This window comes from Myotis yumanensis, unplaced genomic scaffold, assembly GCF_028538775.1.
Source record: "Myotis yumanensis isolate MYYU_CA2020_CCGP unplaced genomic scaffold, mMyoYum1.0.hap1 SCAF_14, whole genome shotgun sequence".
In the NCBI taxonomy this organism is placed as follows: Eukaryota; Metazoa; Chordata; class Mammalia; order Chiroptera; family Vespertilionidae; genus Myotis; species Myotis yumanensis.
In genome coordinates this window covers 24564739-24580798 of record NW_027223765.1, presented here as the reverse complement: position 1 = coordinate 24580798, position 16060 = coordinate 24564739, and the positions used below count along the sequence as shown (strand labels likewise).

Below are 16060 nucleotides of genomic sequence, written 5' to 3'. Positions count from 1 at the left end.
TCATTTGCTTTTCCTCAGGGTGGCGTCCTAAAGGGCTACTAGTTGCACATCTTCATGAACATAAATCTGCTGTGAATCGAATTAGAGTCTCTGATGAACACTCACTTTTTGCAACATGTTCAAATGATGGTACAGTGAAAATCTGGAACAGTCAAAAGATGGAGGGGAAGACCACTACCACGAGGTAAAATATGCTTGGGGGAGAGTCCATTCATTCATTCAGTTAACATATTGATTGCTTACACTGTGCGTGATAGGCATTGTCTTAGAGCCAGGGACACAGCAATGATAAATGGACAAAAATACCTTTTCTGTGGGAGCTGATAGACGATAAGCAGTATAAGTAAAACATACAGTATGTTAGTTGGGGAAAAATGTTATAGAGGAAATGATAGCAGGAAAAAGGGATAGGGAATGCAGTAGGGTAGAATCTTAAATAAATTGGCCAGAGAATACTTCACAAAGAGAAACATAATTTGAGGAAAGACCTGAAAAAGGTGAGGGAGAGAGACATATGGATGTCTTGGGGAGAAGCATTTTAGGTAGAGGAAACAGGGATTTCGAAGGCCCTGAGGTAGAAAGATGTTTGACATGTTTGAGGACCAACAGGAAGGTCTGTGTGGCTGGAGCAGAATGAATGAGAGAGTGGAACAAGAGGGGCCAGAGTATAAAGGGCCTTATAGGCTGTTGTAAAGGACTTTGACTTTTACTCTGAGGGAATGGGGAACCTTTGGAGGGTTCCGAGCAGAGGAGAGACGTGATCTGAGTTAGATTGTTGAGAATAGACTGAAAAGGAACAGGACAGAAACAGGCCTTTACAGTAATTCAAGCAAGAGGTGGAGATAATGGGAAATTACCAGATTCTGAATATATTTTGGTGGTAGCACCAATCTGATTTGCTGAATGGATTAGATGGAGTGTGAGTAAGAGAAAACTAAAAAAAAAATGATGGAATGGCTGGCTGTGCAAGGAAACACATACTACCATTGCCCCACTGTTAATTGTCAAAATAGAGATAGCTTATGGCTTGAAATACTGAAAACTTTAAATATACATGATGAGATTTTCATAAGTGTGATTATTATAAGAAGTATTTTAGATTTGTATTGCTCTAAAGTTATGTCCTTAATATACAGTCTTTCTGCCACCCTCATTCCTTCCCCCTGCTCCCCATTACCATCAATTCTGCCATATTCATATTTTTTGTCTAGTTTGGTTTGGGTCTGAAAAGAAAACTGGTAGAAATTAAAGTCGAATCTTATGTGCCTAAAATGATATGGGGAATCTCTGGTGCTTTTCTTATCAGCTCATTAACCATAGTTAACCACAAAATCATCAAACAGCAAAATAGCTTTGATAACTAAAAGTTTACTCCTTACCACTCTGATACAAATTTGTGCTATTCATTTTTTTAAAAAGCGTTCTATATTTTTATATTGCTTAATTATTGTTTCCCTATTCATTCTCTCTTGGCATTGCATTGGTCAGAATATAAATCAAAAACTGATACGAGATTCCTGGGTCCATGTAGCAATTTTTTGCCAATTTTATTATGAAATTTTCAAACCTACAAGAAAAGTTGAGTCTCACGTGAACATCCATGTACTTGCCATGCAGATTCTATAATTATTTTATTGTATTTGCTCTCATAATTATCCATCTTCCTATCAATCCATCTTTAAAATATATATTTCAAAGTAAGTTCTGGACATCGGTAAAAACAGCTTGCATATCATTAACTAGAACTCAATATTTGTTCATAGTTCTTTTTTTGGCATAAAATTTATGTTATGAAGTACACAGATCTTAAGTGAACCATTTCATGAGTTTTAACAAATACATCTGTGCAACTTAAACTTCTCTAGAGATACAGAGCATAAGCATCATACCAGCTTATTCCCCTCATATTCTTCCACATACAATCCCTGACCCCTCCTTGCTTACAGCCATTTTTTAATTTCCCCCCACTGTTAATAGCATTTTTATAAACATTATAAACATCTCTTCTGATAATTACTTTCCAAATGGTTCATTGTTATTACCATCATCATTTGCATTCATTGTCACTTTTATTAGGAGGATAAGTTTAATTGACATTAGGAAACTTCTCAAGTTAGAAGTTGGATTCATCTGTTAGCTTTGTCTGAAATATGACACTTGGATACCACTGCCTAGAATATGACGCTGGGATACAGAGGGCATGGCTCCTGGTAAAAATCTTGTGGGAATTAACAAGTGAGATTTTGCAAAGCTAACAGATAAATCCAACTTCTAGCTTGAGATTGGATTTCCCCTGAATGCATCTGTTCTTTACTTTGCCATTCACACCTGCTCTCTTGTTGAGTGCAGTAGGCCTTGGCTTGGTGGTGTTTCATTCCAGGTCTGGGGTGGGGAAGAAGAGAAGGGAACAGAAAGTGTTGCTCTCATCACATGCCTTCATAAACCGATGAGGGGGTAAGCATTTCATTACTAGTGCTAGAACCCAGTGAGGAACAGCTGGTGGCTGGGTAGAGCAGTAAAAGTGCTGTGTTTTCTCAGGAAATGTTATTGGCACATTCTGACTACTGATGCTTCTCCCCTATGTATTATGTTGGTGGACTGACTACCCAGTTCCCAGTCCCAACTTTCTGATTGGTGATTTAGGCCACCTGGATCTTGGCTCTGCCATTTTCTTCTTTCTTATTTGAATTATACTTTTAATTTGTCCCTTGAGGACTACTTGAAAAATTGCTGTTTTTTTAAACTTTCACATAGATTTTTAAATTTAATCCTTGTAGTATTCTAGATTATATTTTCCATAAATGCTTCTTCTACAAACATCCTATGTAATAAAAGGGTAATATGCAAATTTTTTTTTTTTTTTTTTTAAATACAAAATATTGTTTATTTCATTCAGTGCATACTTCACATCATGGTCTGCACATCAACCAGTACTTAAGTACACGTACAATGCATTTTTTAAAAATAGAAGACTTCAAACATAGCCAATGCTCGTAGAAGCATAATGACACTAGCTATCACTCTGACGTCTCCTTTTTTTAAAAAGAATTGAATTCTTTTTTTTTTTTTTATAAATCTTTATTGTTCAGATTATTACATTTGTTCCTCTTTTTTCCCCCCATAACTCCCCTCCTTCCAGCTCCCACCCCACCCTCCACCCTCACTCCCCACCCACTGAGTTCATCCATAGGTGCATGATTTTTGTCCAGTCACTTCCCGCATCTCCCACACCCCTTTTCCCCCAAGAATAGTCAGTCCATTCCCTTTCTATGTCCCTGATTCATTATAGTCACCAGTTCATTCTGTACATCAGGTTATTTATTCACTTGATTCTTAGATTCATTTGTTGATAGATGCATATTTGTTGTTCATACTTTGTATTTTTACCTTTTTCTTCTTCTTCCTCTTCTTAAAGGATACCTTTCAGCATTTCATATAATACTGGTTTGGCGGTGATGAACTCCTTTAGTTTTTCCTTATCTGTGAAGCTCTTTATCTGACCTTCAATTCTGAATGATAGCTTTGCTGGATAAAGTAATCTTGGTTGTAGGTTCTTGGTATTCAGCACTTTGAATATTTCTTGCCATTCCCTTCTGGCTTGCAAAGTTTCTGTTGAGAAATCAGCTGACAGTCGTATGGGTATTCCCTTGTAGGTAATTGAGCCTCTTTCTCTTGCTGCTTTTAAGATTTTCTCTTTGTCTTTTGCTCTTGGCATTTTAATGATGATGTGTCTTGGTGTGGTCCTCTTTGGATTCCTTTTGTTTGGGGTTCTCTGCGCTTCTTGGACCTGTAAGTCCATTTCTTTCTCCAGGTGGGGGAAGTTTTCTGCCATTATTTCTTGAAATAGGTTTTCAATATCTTGCTGTCTCTCATCTTCTGGCACTCCAATGACTCTGATATTAGTCCGCTTAAAGCTGTCCCAGAGGCTCCTTACACTATCTTCACACTTTCGGATTCTTTTTTCATTTTGCTTTTCCAATTGGGTGTTTTTTGTCGAATCTTTGGTTTGATTCTTGTGCTCCTCTGGTCTGCTATTGGGTATAATATTCTTTATTTCAGTCCGTGTATGCTTACTTTGTAATTTCTTTATCGTAGCATCGAGGGTCTCATTAGTTTTTGTGAGGCTCTGCACAAATTTATGGCAAGCCCTCAAAATTGCGATTCTTAGCTCCATATCCTCCATTTCTGTCATGTTTTTTTGTCTCCGCATCTTTTATGCTTTCTTGGTGCACCCCCTTGTGGTCTCTGTGCGCAGTCTTGTTCTAGCCAAGCCTTAATTGTTGTAGTTAACACTAGAGGGATTTGACCACCAGGCCAACTGGCTGTGGAAATCAGCTGTGGGAAAACTTCAGTCCTCAGGGGAGGCGCTAGTCCAGCCCTTGCCTGAGGCGATCGGCAAATGGCTGTGCGCAGGGTTTGGGCGGGGCGGGCTCAACAGGGCGGGGGGAGGGAGCAGCTATGGCCGCTCTCAGTCCGTCCCCAGGGGCTCTGCCTCTCTGTCCCAGCAATCGCTGCAAACCTCGGAGGGGCCGTAGCCAGACAGTCCCGCTTCTCCCGTTTGAGTCTGGGTCCCTAGAGACTCGCCCGGATCTGTAGCCCAGAGTCTGAGACTCGCTCCTGATTGAAAACGACAATCTCGCCCTCAGCCGCCAGCCCGCTTTGCACGCGCACCCTCACCACCGCACCGCCGTACCTTTAAATTTTCCACACTGCGCCTCCGCTGAGCGTCGGAATGCTGTTGTTTTTGCTTCTAGTTGAAGAGTCTCTCCTCAGCCAGCCTTCCCGTGGTTCTGGTTGATGTCCGCTCCGACTTTTAGTTGTATTTTTGAAGTGGTTGTCCACGGCGGCAGTCTCCGGTGTTTACCTATGCCGCCATCTTCGATTCCTCCAAAAATTGAATTCTTATTGTTGAAAGTATTATGTATGCCCTCCTTTTTCCCCCATTGACTCCTTCTAGCTCATGCCCACCGCCCCCCCCCAATCCCAGACCTTCACCACCCTATTGTCCTTGTCCATGGGTTATGCATAGTATGCATACAAGTTCTTTGGTTGATCTCTTTCCACAGTCTCTTCTATGCTGCTATGTCTCTGGATCTGTTTTGTTCATCACTTTATTTTGTTCATTAGATTCCACATATGAGTGAGATCATGTGGTACTTGTCTTTCTCTCGGTAATATGCAAATTGATCGAACAGCAGAACAAACGGTCGCTATGATGTGCACTGAACACCAGAGGACAGACGCTCAATGCAGGAGCTGCCCCCTGATGGTCAGTGTGCTCCACAGAGGGAGTGCTGCCCAGCCAGACGTCAGGGTCACAGGTTGGCAAGTGCAGCAGTGGTGGCAGGAGCCTCTCCTGCCTCTGCAGCAGTGCTAAGCCGGACATCCCCCAAGGGCTCCTGGACTGCGAGAGGGCGCAGGCCAGGTTGAGGGCCCCCTACCCTCCCCCCCCCTCCCCCGAGTGCCTGAATTTCGTGCACTGGGCCTCTAATACACATACTAAGAGTTCCAAAAGGCAAAGAGAGAGAAAACGGAAACGGAATAGAAAGAATAGTTGAAATATGGCTGAAAATTCGCCAGCTTTGATTGAAAATATTAATCCTCATATCTAAGAAGATCAATGAATTCTAAGTAGGGCGAAAATCAATGCGAGCCATGACAGACACATGATAAGCAAACCACTGAAAGACAAAGAATCTTGAAAACAGTAAGACAAAAAAGTGACTTACCATATACAAGAGATTTTCAATAAGGTTAAAAGCTGACATTTCACCAGAAATGATGGAAACTGGCTGCCAGTGGTATTATATATTCAAAGTATTGAAAGAATAAGATGTCAAACAATAATTATATAGTGAGAAAAAAAAAAATATATATATATATAAAATAAAAAAGGAAGACATTCCAAGGGAAATAAAAACAGGGAATTTATTGCTAGCAGATTTTCCCTAAAAGGAATCTTTTGTGCTGAAAGGAAGAGACACAAGACAGTAACTTGAACCTACCTGAAGAAATAAAGAGCACTGAAAAAAAATATATACATAAGTAAATATGAGAATATAAATTATTTTTTGTAACTATTTTTACCTAGTAACTTAAAAATGACCTATAAAGAAAAATTGTAAAACTGTATTTTGGGGCTTATGCAAATAAATAATTTATGACAATAATAGTACAGAGAAGGGAGCAGGGAACAGAGATATATATTGGAGTAAAGTTTTAGTCTATTAATAAAATTAAATTAGTATTAATTTGATCACTTTTAGATGTTATTGTATTTCTTAGGGCAATCACTAAAAAATAAACTCTAAAAAATAAAAATCTAAAAATAATCACTAAAAAATAAACAAGGGAATTAAAATGGATACTAGAAAATATCTTTTTAACAAAAAAGAAGGCAGTGACGGAAGAACAGAAGAACAGCAACAACAAAAACCATGTAAGGGAGAGAAAACAAAGAGCAAAATGTCATACATAAATCCTGCCTTATTGGAACTCACATTAAACATAAACAAAAGGCAGAAAGGATGAAAAAACAAGATATTCCTGTGCTAATTCAAAGTCACAAATAGGTTGAAAGTGAAATGGCTGAAAAAGATATACCATGCAAACAGTACCTAAGAGAGCTGGTGAGACTATATTAATATCAGACAAGATAAATTTTAAGATAGAAATTGTTACTAGAGACAAGAACATTTTATAATAATAAAAGGGTCAGTGCCTCAGGAAAACATAACAATTACAAACACATGCACCTCAATAAACACATTAAACTCAATAAGAAAGCAACAATAAAAAAAAAATAAAAGATTCAAATATATTTTTCTCCAAATGGGACCCAAAAGTATATGAAAAGGTACTTCACATCATTTGTCACTAGGGCAAGGCAAACCAAAACCAAAATGAGATACCAATTCACACCCACTAGAATGACTGTAAAGATAAGACAATAACAAGTATTAGAAAGCATGGGGAGAAATTGGAACTTCCATACATTGTTGGTGGGAATGTAAAATGGTGTAGCCACTTTGCAAAAACAGTTTGGCAGTTTCTCAAAATGGTAATCATAGAGTTACCTGATGATCCTGCAATTTCACTCATAGGTATAAAAACCCTAAATAGCTGTAAACATATTCACACAAAAATCTATACACTAGTGTTCAGAGCAGCATTTTTTATAATAGCCAAAAAGTGGAAACCACAATGTCTATCAGCTGTGGAATGGATAAACCAAATATGGTATATCCATATAGTGGAATATTACTTAGCAATACTAGTAGAAAGGAATGAAATACTGATACTTGCTGCAAAATAGATAAATCTTGAAAACATTACGCTAAGTGAAAGAAGCCTGATCCAAAGGCCATCTAGCATATTATATGATTCCATTTATATGAAATGTCCAGAATAGACAAATCCATAGAGACAGAAAATAGATTAGTAGTTGCCAAGAACTGGGAGGGAACACTGGGGAGTGACTGCTAATGGGTACAGCGTTTCTTTCTGGATGAGGAAAATGTTCTGGAATTAAATAATGGTGATGGTTCCACAACTTAGTGATTATATTATAAACCCCTTTAAAAAGAGTGAATTTTATGGTTTCTAAGTTGTATCTTAGTATTGAGGGAGGGAGGAGAGAGAGAGAGAGAGAGAAAGAGAGAAACACAAATGGGAGAGACTGAGCATACTGGCATTTCCATATCTCCCATTACCTTGTCCCTGGCTCTCTTTACTCATCTACCATACTGGTGGGCCCTTGTAGGCACTACTTTGGACATATATCTACACAAAGACTTATACACAAACTAGAGACCCGATGCACAAAATTTGTGCAAGGGCCTTGGCCCCGGCCCCTGCCCGCTGCCGCCTCTGCCTCGGCCCCCGCCCTCTGTGGCTTTGTCTGGAAGGACGTCCGGTCTAATTAGATATTATGCTTTTATTATTATAGATGTTTATAGTACTATTTTTCATAGTAGCTAAACACCACAAATGTTCATCAGCTGATGAATGGATAAACAAGGTGGTATATCCATACAAGGGAATAATATTTGGCCATAAAAAGAAATGGGTGAACCTTGGATGAACCTTTGAAAACAGAAGCCAGGTACAGAAGGCCACATAATGCATGGTTGCATTTATATGAAATATTCAAAATAGGGAAATTCATAGAAAATTTAAGGGGGAGGGGAAAGAAGGGAGTGAATGTTGGTGGTGTGAGGTGGCTTTCTTTAGGGGTTTCTTATGAATGATGAAAATATTTTGGAATTAGATACTGATAATCTATGTAGAATTTTGTGAATATACTAAAAATTACTGAATTGCACACTTTAAGGTATGAGAACTGTATTTCAACAAAACTTGTTAAGAAAAAGTAAACTAGAGAGATGTGATTAGTAAAAAATATAAAATATCCATATTTATTTAAAATAAATACGAATATATTATAATATGCATAGAACATCATTTGGAATGATATGTAACAAAATATTAATAGTTTTTTTTCCTCTGGTGATAGAATTGTTTTTAATTTTCTCTATTTTCTGTATTTCAATAATTTTTGTACATTTAATATGTATAATCTTGTATAGTAAAATGAAATAAACTACAAATATAGAGATTAATAAATTTTCTGGTTAGGGCTTGAGACCTTTCAGAGTATGGGCCCCTTAGAAGGGTGAGTATGCAACCTATGTGTAGGGTAATGAAGGAGGGAGTTGGTAATAATGGAGGGCAGGCATCCTGTGTAGATCAGATATTCAAGAACTTTGGCAATGAATATAAGGAAGGAGGACAGACAGCTTGAGGACAGACAGTATGTGTGCAGGAGAAACTGAATATTATATTTTGCCTTTATTAATGTTTTATAGTTTGAGCTTCACTATGTCCCAGTTAGGTAATTGGGCAGTCCTTGTTTTGTAGATGAGTAAACTGAGGCACAGAGTAGGTTAAGTGGCTTGACCACAATCATATAGGTAGTCAGTAGTGGACTCAGCTCTTTGCTTCCATGCCAGTGTTTTCCTGCTGTGCCAGGCTGCGCTTAGGGATTATAGAGTAACTGAAAGGGTGTAAGAGTAGGGTTTAAGGTTTTGCAGGAGTGGAAGGAGAACTGCATCAGGACCACAAGTATGGGAGTTCCAATTGGAAAGAAGGATGAATAGTCTTTCTGTGATAGAAGTGTGTGAGGATAGCCTTTTTATTTTATTTTTTTAATCCTCACCCGAGGATATTTTTCCATTAGTTTTTAGGGAGAGTGGAAGAGAGAGGGAAGGGCAGAGATAAATATCAATGTAAGAGAAACACATTGATTGATTGCCTCCTGCACAAGCCCTGACTAGGGTCTGGGCCGGGAGAAGCCTACAACCGAGGTATGTGCCCTTGACCGGAATTGAACCCAGGACCCTTTGGTCCACAGGCTAACGCTCTATCCACCGAGCCAAACCAGCTAGGGCAGGATAGCCATTTGAAATTATCAGAAGAAAAGGCAATTTTGTGCCTTTGAGTGGTACTTTTTGTTATGAGATCAAGGAGATGTATGGACCTCAAAGTAGTACTTTTTTGTTAATGTCATGGATATTTATTTAATATTAGCAATAATGATGCTCTTGTGGCCTTTCAGAAATGCAATCCTAGTTTTTTGTTTTTTTGTGTGCAGATCTATTCTTACATATAGCCGAATTGGAGGACATGTCAAGACTCTCACCTTCTGCCAGGGTTCCCACTACTTGGCCATAGCGTCTGATAATGGTGCTGTCCAGCTTCTTGGAATCGAGGCTTCTAAGTTGCCCAAGTCTCCTAAAATTCATCCTCTACAAAGCAGGTATCTATCTTTCATGGGGTTTTTTTTAACTGCGTTTAGAGCCCTAGGGTAATTTAGCCCTCCCTGTCCAATGTAGTTTGGATCAACTGAGGATTGCACTTCTATTTTTACGCACGTGAAATACAGTTGTGTTTCCAACTCAAATCTTTATCACGTGTAGTTTTAAAATTTTTTTTTTTTTTATATATATTTTATTGATATTTTACAGAGAGGAAGAGAGAGAGATAGAGAGTTAGAAACATCAATGAGAGAGAAACATCGATCAGCTGCCTCCTGCACATCTACTGGGGATGTGCCTGCAACCCAGGTACATGCCCTTGACCGGAATCGAACCTGGGACCTTTCAGTCCACAGGCCGACGCTTTATCCACTGAGCCAAACCGGTTTCGGCTATCACGTGTAGTTTTAGAAAACTATGTCGCATGTTTTATTTTCTGCCAGCTTGTCAAAAGATCAGAAGGGCAATTTTGAACTTGGGGCTCATTCCGGTCTGGAATGTAACTGAATAATCTAATTATCAGTTACATCTTATCTCTCAGTTACTAAAAGCAGAACTCTGGCTAGCTGATTTTGAGAATATGAGTGTTCTTCATTAAAGAAAACTCAAATGTCATCTGTCACTTGGTATTAAAACTTCTGAAGTTGATGGGAACATGGAGTGTAGCTTTTCAGATGATTAGCTTATCATTTTAAAACAAAATACTGGCTGGTTTTATTTAAGAAGTTCCTTCAGTACTTATAAATCATGATTGCCTACAGAGTAAACATTTGCCAAGTAAGATATTTAAAGATAAAGGAGGGCAATTTTTCAACTGACCAGTATGCTACACATTGAGGGTTCCAAAGACAAAATAAGTTATTGCTCTCTAAGGAACTACAGTCTATGGGAGGAAGAAACCAATGAACAGATGATTTCAATGCAGTGTGATAATGTGCCATGTTACAGGGAATAAGAAAAAAAGGCCTGGAAGAGATGAGACCAAATGTAAGCTAGCCAGCCAAAGCAGGGCAGGGCCGCCAGAGGTGGTGGGCCATAGGGAAGAAAGCAGAATGAGCAGATGCTTACAGTTAAGTGGAGAATAAGTCATGCCCATTGAGGTAGTTAAGGCAGAAAAAGGATGTTTGTTGGATCACCTAGGTTCTTATTGTCTGTTTGTATTAAAAGTGTGTTATTTTTGACACATTCATGAAACAGATTTAGCCAGCTTTTGTGTAGGACATACTATATATGGCATTTAACTAAAAAACTCTTATCAGCCAGTTTTCTTTAAAATTGTTTCAGCAGAGGATGACTGTACAGCAATATACCTATTGAGTTCCATGTAAAGTAACAAAGAGCTATTGGGAAAATGTGTTGTGTGGTGACTGTGCTGGCAGGACACATACACTGACATGCTCAGTCTGTGCATGGATCTCTCTCAGCTCTTAGTGCTTTTCAGTATGCATGTTATGTCTTTTCCCTAAACAAACACTGACTACCTAGATTGGGAGATTGTGCCAGGATATTTAGATTTCACTGTACCTGACAATAGTGTGTTTCAAAGAAACCTTTCCATGACTCCTTTTATTTTTATTTTTTGTTTTGTTTGTTTGCTTCATTCAATCAGATCAACTGTTATCATGAATTTGTGACACCTTTACACATTTTATTTGGCATTTGGACTTTCATCATTGCTTTAGAGGGAATATAGTTTGTAATAGAATGTTTGTGAATGTAATTATTTATCTAAGACAGAGTGGTCGGCAAACTACAGCCTGTAATATGGCCCATAAACTAAGAATGATTTCTGTATTTTTAAAGGGTTGTAAAAAAACAAAATAAAGAACATGTAGTACAGATGTATGTGACTTGCAGAGCCTAAAATATTTACTATCTGGCTCCTTACAGAAAATGTTTGCTGACTGACTCATGATGTAAGAGAGAAAACTAAGTTAGTGTGTGCAAAAGCATATGTACTGATAAAGGAGGCTGGCCAGTAAGTTTGATATTCTTTCTAGTTTAAAAATGCCTAAGCTTAAAAAAACAACAACAGTTATATCCATTCAATGGATTAGTACATAAAAAGGAATAAAAAGGTATCAGTAATATTTTATTACTTTTTTACAGAGAGGAAGGGAGAGGGATAGAGAGTTAGAAACATCGATGAGAGAGAAACTGATCAGCTGCCTCCTGCACACTCCCTACTGGGGATGTGCCTGCAACCAAGGTACATGCCCTTGACCGGAATCGAACCCGGGACCCTTGAGTCCGCAGGCCGACGCTCTATCCACTTAGCCAAACCGGTTAGAGTGTTACTTTTATCATCAGTAATAAAAAGTAAACTATTGACTCATGCAACAACATCGATGAATCTTAAAATCCTTTTTTGTAATGAAAGGAGTCAGACATAAGGGCTATATATTGTATGTTTCCAATTATATGGCATTCAGGAAAACAAAATTATAAGGAGGAAAAGAGATTAGGTTGAGTACAAAGAGAATGCACAATACACTTTTTGGGGTGTGAAATTATTCTCTATGGTTCTGTGGTAGAAGATAAGTGGCTATTAATTTATTATTTAAAAATTTTTTTGCATATATATTTGCATAGGATGGCTACACATAGAACCATATACCACAGAAAGTGAATTTTACTATATCTAAATTTAAAAAAATCACAATAGTATTGGGTAATAACTCAAATAATAATATAAATATCCTTGAGTCCATACTGATATAAGTAAGTGAACAAATAAATTAATATAGAAGTGACAACTCTTTCGTATAGAATAATTCTAATCTATAAATGCAGAAAGAAGGAAATAGAAAGTCACCATTAAATATTGACTAGTTCTATATAATAAAAGCATAATATGCTAAGTGTCCAACTGATGGGTTGACTGTTTGGTCGACCGCTCAACCAGTCGCTATGACGTGCACTGACCACCAGGGGGCAGACACTCTGACTGGTAGGTTAGCTTTCTGCTGGGGTCCGGCCGATTGGGACTGGGGCGAGAGGGCCGGACACTCCCTGGAGCACTCCCGCAGTCCCTCCCTGGCTGGCCAGCCCGCATCGGCCCCAATCTCCTGCCAGGCCAAGGGACCACACCGGTGCAGAAATTTGTGCGCCAGGCCTCTACTTATAGTTATAAATGGGAAAATAGCAAGGTACCGTGGACAATCCTGGCAGATACCACCTTAACTAAATGATCAAGGTTAACATCACCAATAATACATATGAGTAACAGGTACTCCCTTAAATATACACTGAGAAGGGCATGTCACTGTTGTGGTCTCCTTCCCAATAAGGCATAAACTTAGTCTATTTGTGAGAACACATGAGGTAAACCAAATTGAAGGATATTCTATAAAATAACCCACTAGTAGCCTTCCAAAAGGTCATGAAAGAAAATGAAATACTGAGGAGAAATGACAATTAAATTCCATATGGTATTTTGGTTTGGCTCCTGGAACAGTTGAAAGACACTAGTAGAAAAAACTGATGAACCCCTAATATATTTGGCACTTTACTAGTATTGTACCAATGTTCATTTCTTAGTTTTGATAAAAGTTCTATGATTTTGTGTAAGGTATTGACATAGGGGAAGCTGGGTGAAGGATATACAGGAATTCTGTGTACTGTTTTTGCGTCTCTTCTGTAAGTCTAAAATAATTTTTTAAAAATGCCTCAGCTATCATTGTTCTAATAGGTCATAGTTTTCATGTCTTGACCATGATTAAAATATAAATTCATCTTAATGGAGACTGGTACTATGTTTTCAGACTGGAAAAGGTATGGCCTTTTGTTTTGTGTATTTCTTTAGGATTCTAGACCCCAAGGAGGATGGCTGTGTTGTGGATATGCATCACTTCAACTCTGGGGCGCAGTCCGTTCTGGCCTATGCCACTGTGAATGGCTGTCTGGTTGGCTGGGACCTCAGGTCTTCTAGCAACGCGTGGACATTAAAGCACGACTTGAAGTCAGGCCTCATAACTTCCTTTGCTGTGGACATCCACCAGTGCTGGCTTTGCATTGGTAAGCTCACTCTCAAATCCTTGACGGAGGTTTGAATGCCACTGATGTCTGGATTGCCTCCTTGTAAAAGCTTTTTCTCTTTTGTTCCTGTCTTTTCTTTTCATAATTATTATGTTATAAGCACTTGCAATTTAATTTTTATTCATTAAAAAACAGATTAGAAAGAGTGAAATTATGTATCTGAATGCATAAGACAATTTCCTTTTTCTCTTTGTTCTTAAATGAGCCTCTTTATAATCATTATAGCAATCAGATTGGCTGACATTCTCTTATTCTGCCAGGGAAGCAGCAGGCTTGGTTTATGAATGAGAGCATTTCATTTTAGGCAGACTCTTAAATTCCAATAACCTCAGGCAAACTACTTAACTCCTCTAAGTCTCAGTATCCTTTAAGGGGCTAATCCTTTTGGGGGCTGCTTTGAGGATTTATTAATGAGGTGAAAGTATCTATTACTGTGCCTGGTGCAGAAGAGCTGAATGATTTCTTGCCTTATTATTCCTTCTGCCTCCTTTTCCTCGAAGGCTGGAGATGTACCATGTGATCTTGCTTCTTTGCCATATTGTAGTTTCACATTTTTTCCCTCCATAGAACTTTGAACCTGCTCCTTGAGAAGGTACTACATCGTTTTTCTTTTCCCCATTTGGTACTTTTTCAGAAGAATTATAATCTGCTGTTTGAATTGTGGTTTTTAGATTCCCTGACTTGTATTTATGATTGTGAAACATCTGCCCTTTTATTACTTTTTGTAGAGTTTATATGGAGTGCATTATTTTTTGCCTTTTGTGTGAATAAATGTACAGGTACAGGAATATGTAATGCCAGGCTTAGAAGAATAGATATTCAACACTTAGTGTATTAGCAAATGGCAGTGGCTCTCTCTCTCAGGCACCCAGGCCAGCTTTGAGGGGGTAGCCATTACTACCTGTGGTCATTTGAGCCATTGCCCTGGTATGGGCCAGGGTGACAAACAAAAGGACCCCGCTGTTCCTTTTGTCTTTTCCCACCCCCCAGTCTCTCCTGTGGAATTGAAGATCTGTCCAAGAATATGTTCGGTGCCTCTGTCAAAATCAGCTGCTGAGTAGTAGGGTAGACGTTCTTCTGGGGTGGGCGGCATTGTCTGTGGGATTTGTTGTTGTGGGCAGATGTGCAGGAACATATGCCAGTTTCTGCTATGATTAGACACCCATACCTGACTCCAGAATGTTTTGTGGAAAAGGGCACATGGAAATTATTGAAATCTGGGATAGCTACAAAGCTGCTTGCCATTGTGGATTGGTATGATCATCATCGAATGCCAGCAAAACACCTCTGGTTATTTAAGGCTTCTGAACATTCTGAGTATCAAATTCAATTTGGTTCCTCTAGATTTTCTGGGTTTTTGTGTGCCTTTGGCCATTAATGACAGTGTCAGTAATTAATGAATTACTCATTTCAATTCACATTTGTTAGACACTTCTGTAGTATTGTGATAAACACTTTTGTTATTTAAAGGTGGTTTGAAACTGAGAGACAGCCTCATGACAACAGTCTTTTTCTCAGTGACTCAGTTTTAAAATATATTCATACATTAATGCTGTTTACCATTTGTATAAATGTAGCCTGATATGCTTTAATTATTAGATGGTAATCTTTTGGGTTTTTTTTTTGGTGTTGTTTTTTTTTCCTTTAAGGTACAAGCAGTGGTACCATGGCTTGTTGGGACATGAGGTTTCAGTTGCCAATTTCCAGTCACTGCCATCCTTCCAGGGCTCGGATCAGACGCCTCTCAATGCACCCCCGTCATCAGTCCTGGGTGATTGCAGGTACCATTGGAGTGTTTTCTTAGTGCTGCCAAGGCTCATGTTCTTACTTGAGGTTTTATTTTACGTATGAACAGAATACTTGATTTTGTTGTTTTGAAGTTCCCACCACTGATATCTCACTACTACTCATACTTATTGTTTAATAAAAATAATCTCATCACCTTCCATTCCTGTCGCTTTTTCCCCTTCCTTTGTTTTCTTTCTCTTATATCTCTTATTTTTGTTAAAGCTGCCACCATCTTCCTAGAAATCTTGATTCATCCTTGTTATCATTTGTTATTGATCTGTTTCTACTATGCTTCTTACAAGCTTCCTTTTCTTCCCTCCCCTCATTGAGCATTCACATTTTCTTGTATGAATACTTGGGCAGGTCTTTGAAACTCACTTTCCTCATCTGTAAAATGTGGTTAAAAATTTACCTAGCAG

General features: G+C 38.5%; 1 protein-coding gene across 4 annotated transcripts in view; it reads left to right on the top strand.

Moving 5' to 3' along the window:
* Positions 1–16060, top strand: part of PIK3R4 (phosphoinositide-3-kinase regulatory subunit 4) — a 62932-nt gene that overhangs the window by 40778 nt on the left and 6094 nt on the right. For all 4 annotated transcript variants that reach the window (XM_070433381.1, XM_070433382.1, XM_070433383.1 and 1 more), the window contains exons 13-16: positions 19–184; positions 9653–9817; positions 13621–13832; positions 15503–15634. In XM_070433381.1, coding sequence (XP_070289482.1) covers positions 19–184; positions 9653–9817; positions 13621–13832; positions 15503–15634 — 675 coding nt within the window. The remainder of the gene's footprint in view (positions 1–18; positions 185–9652; positions 9818–13620; positions 13833–15502; positions 15635–16060) is intronic.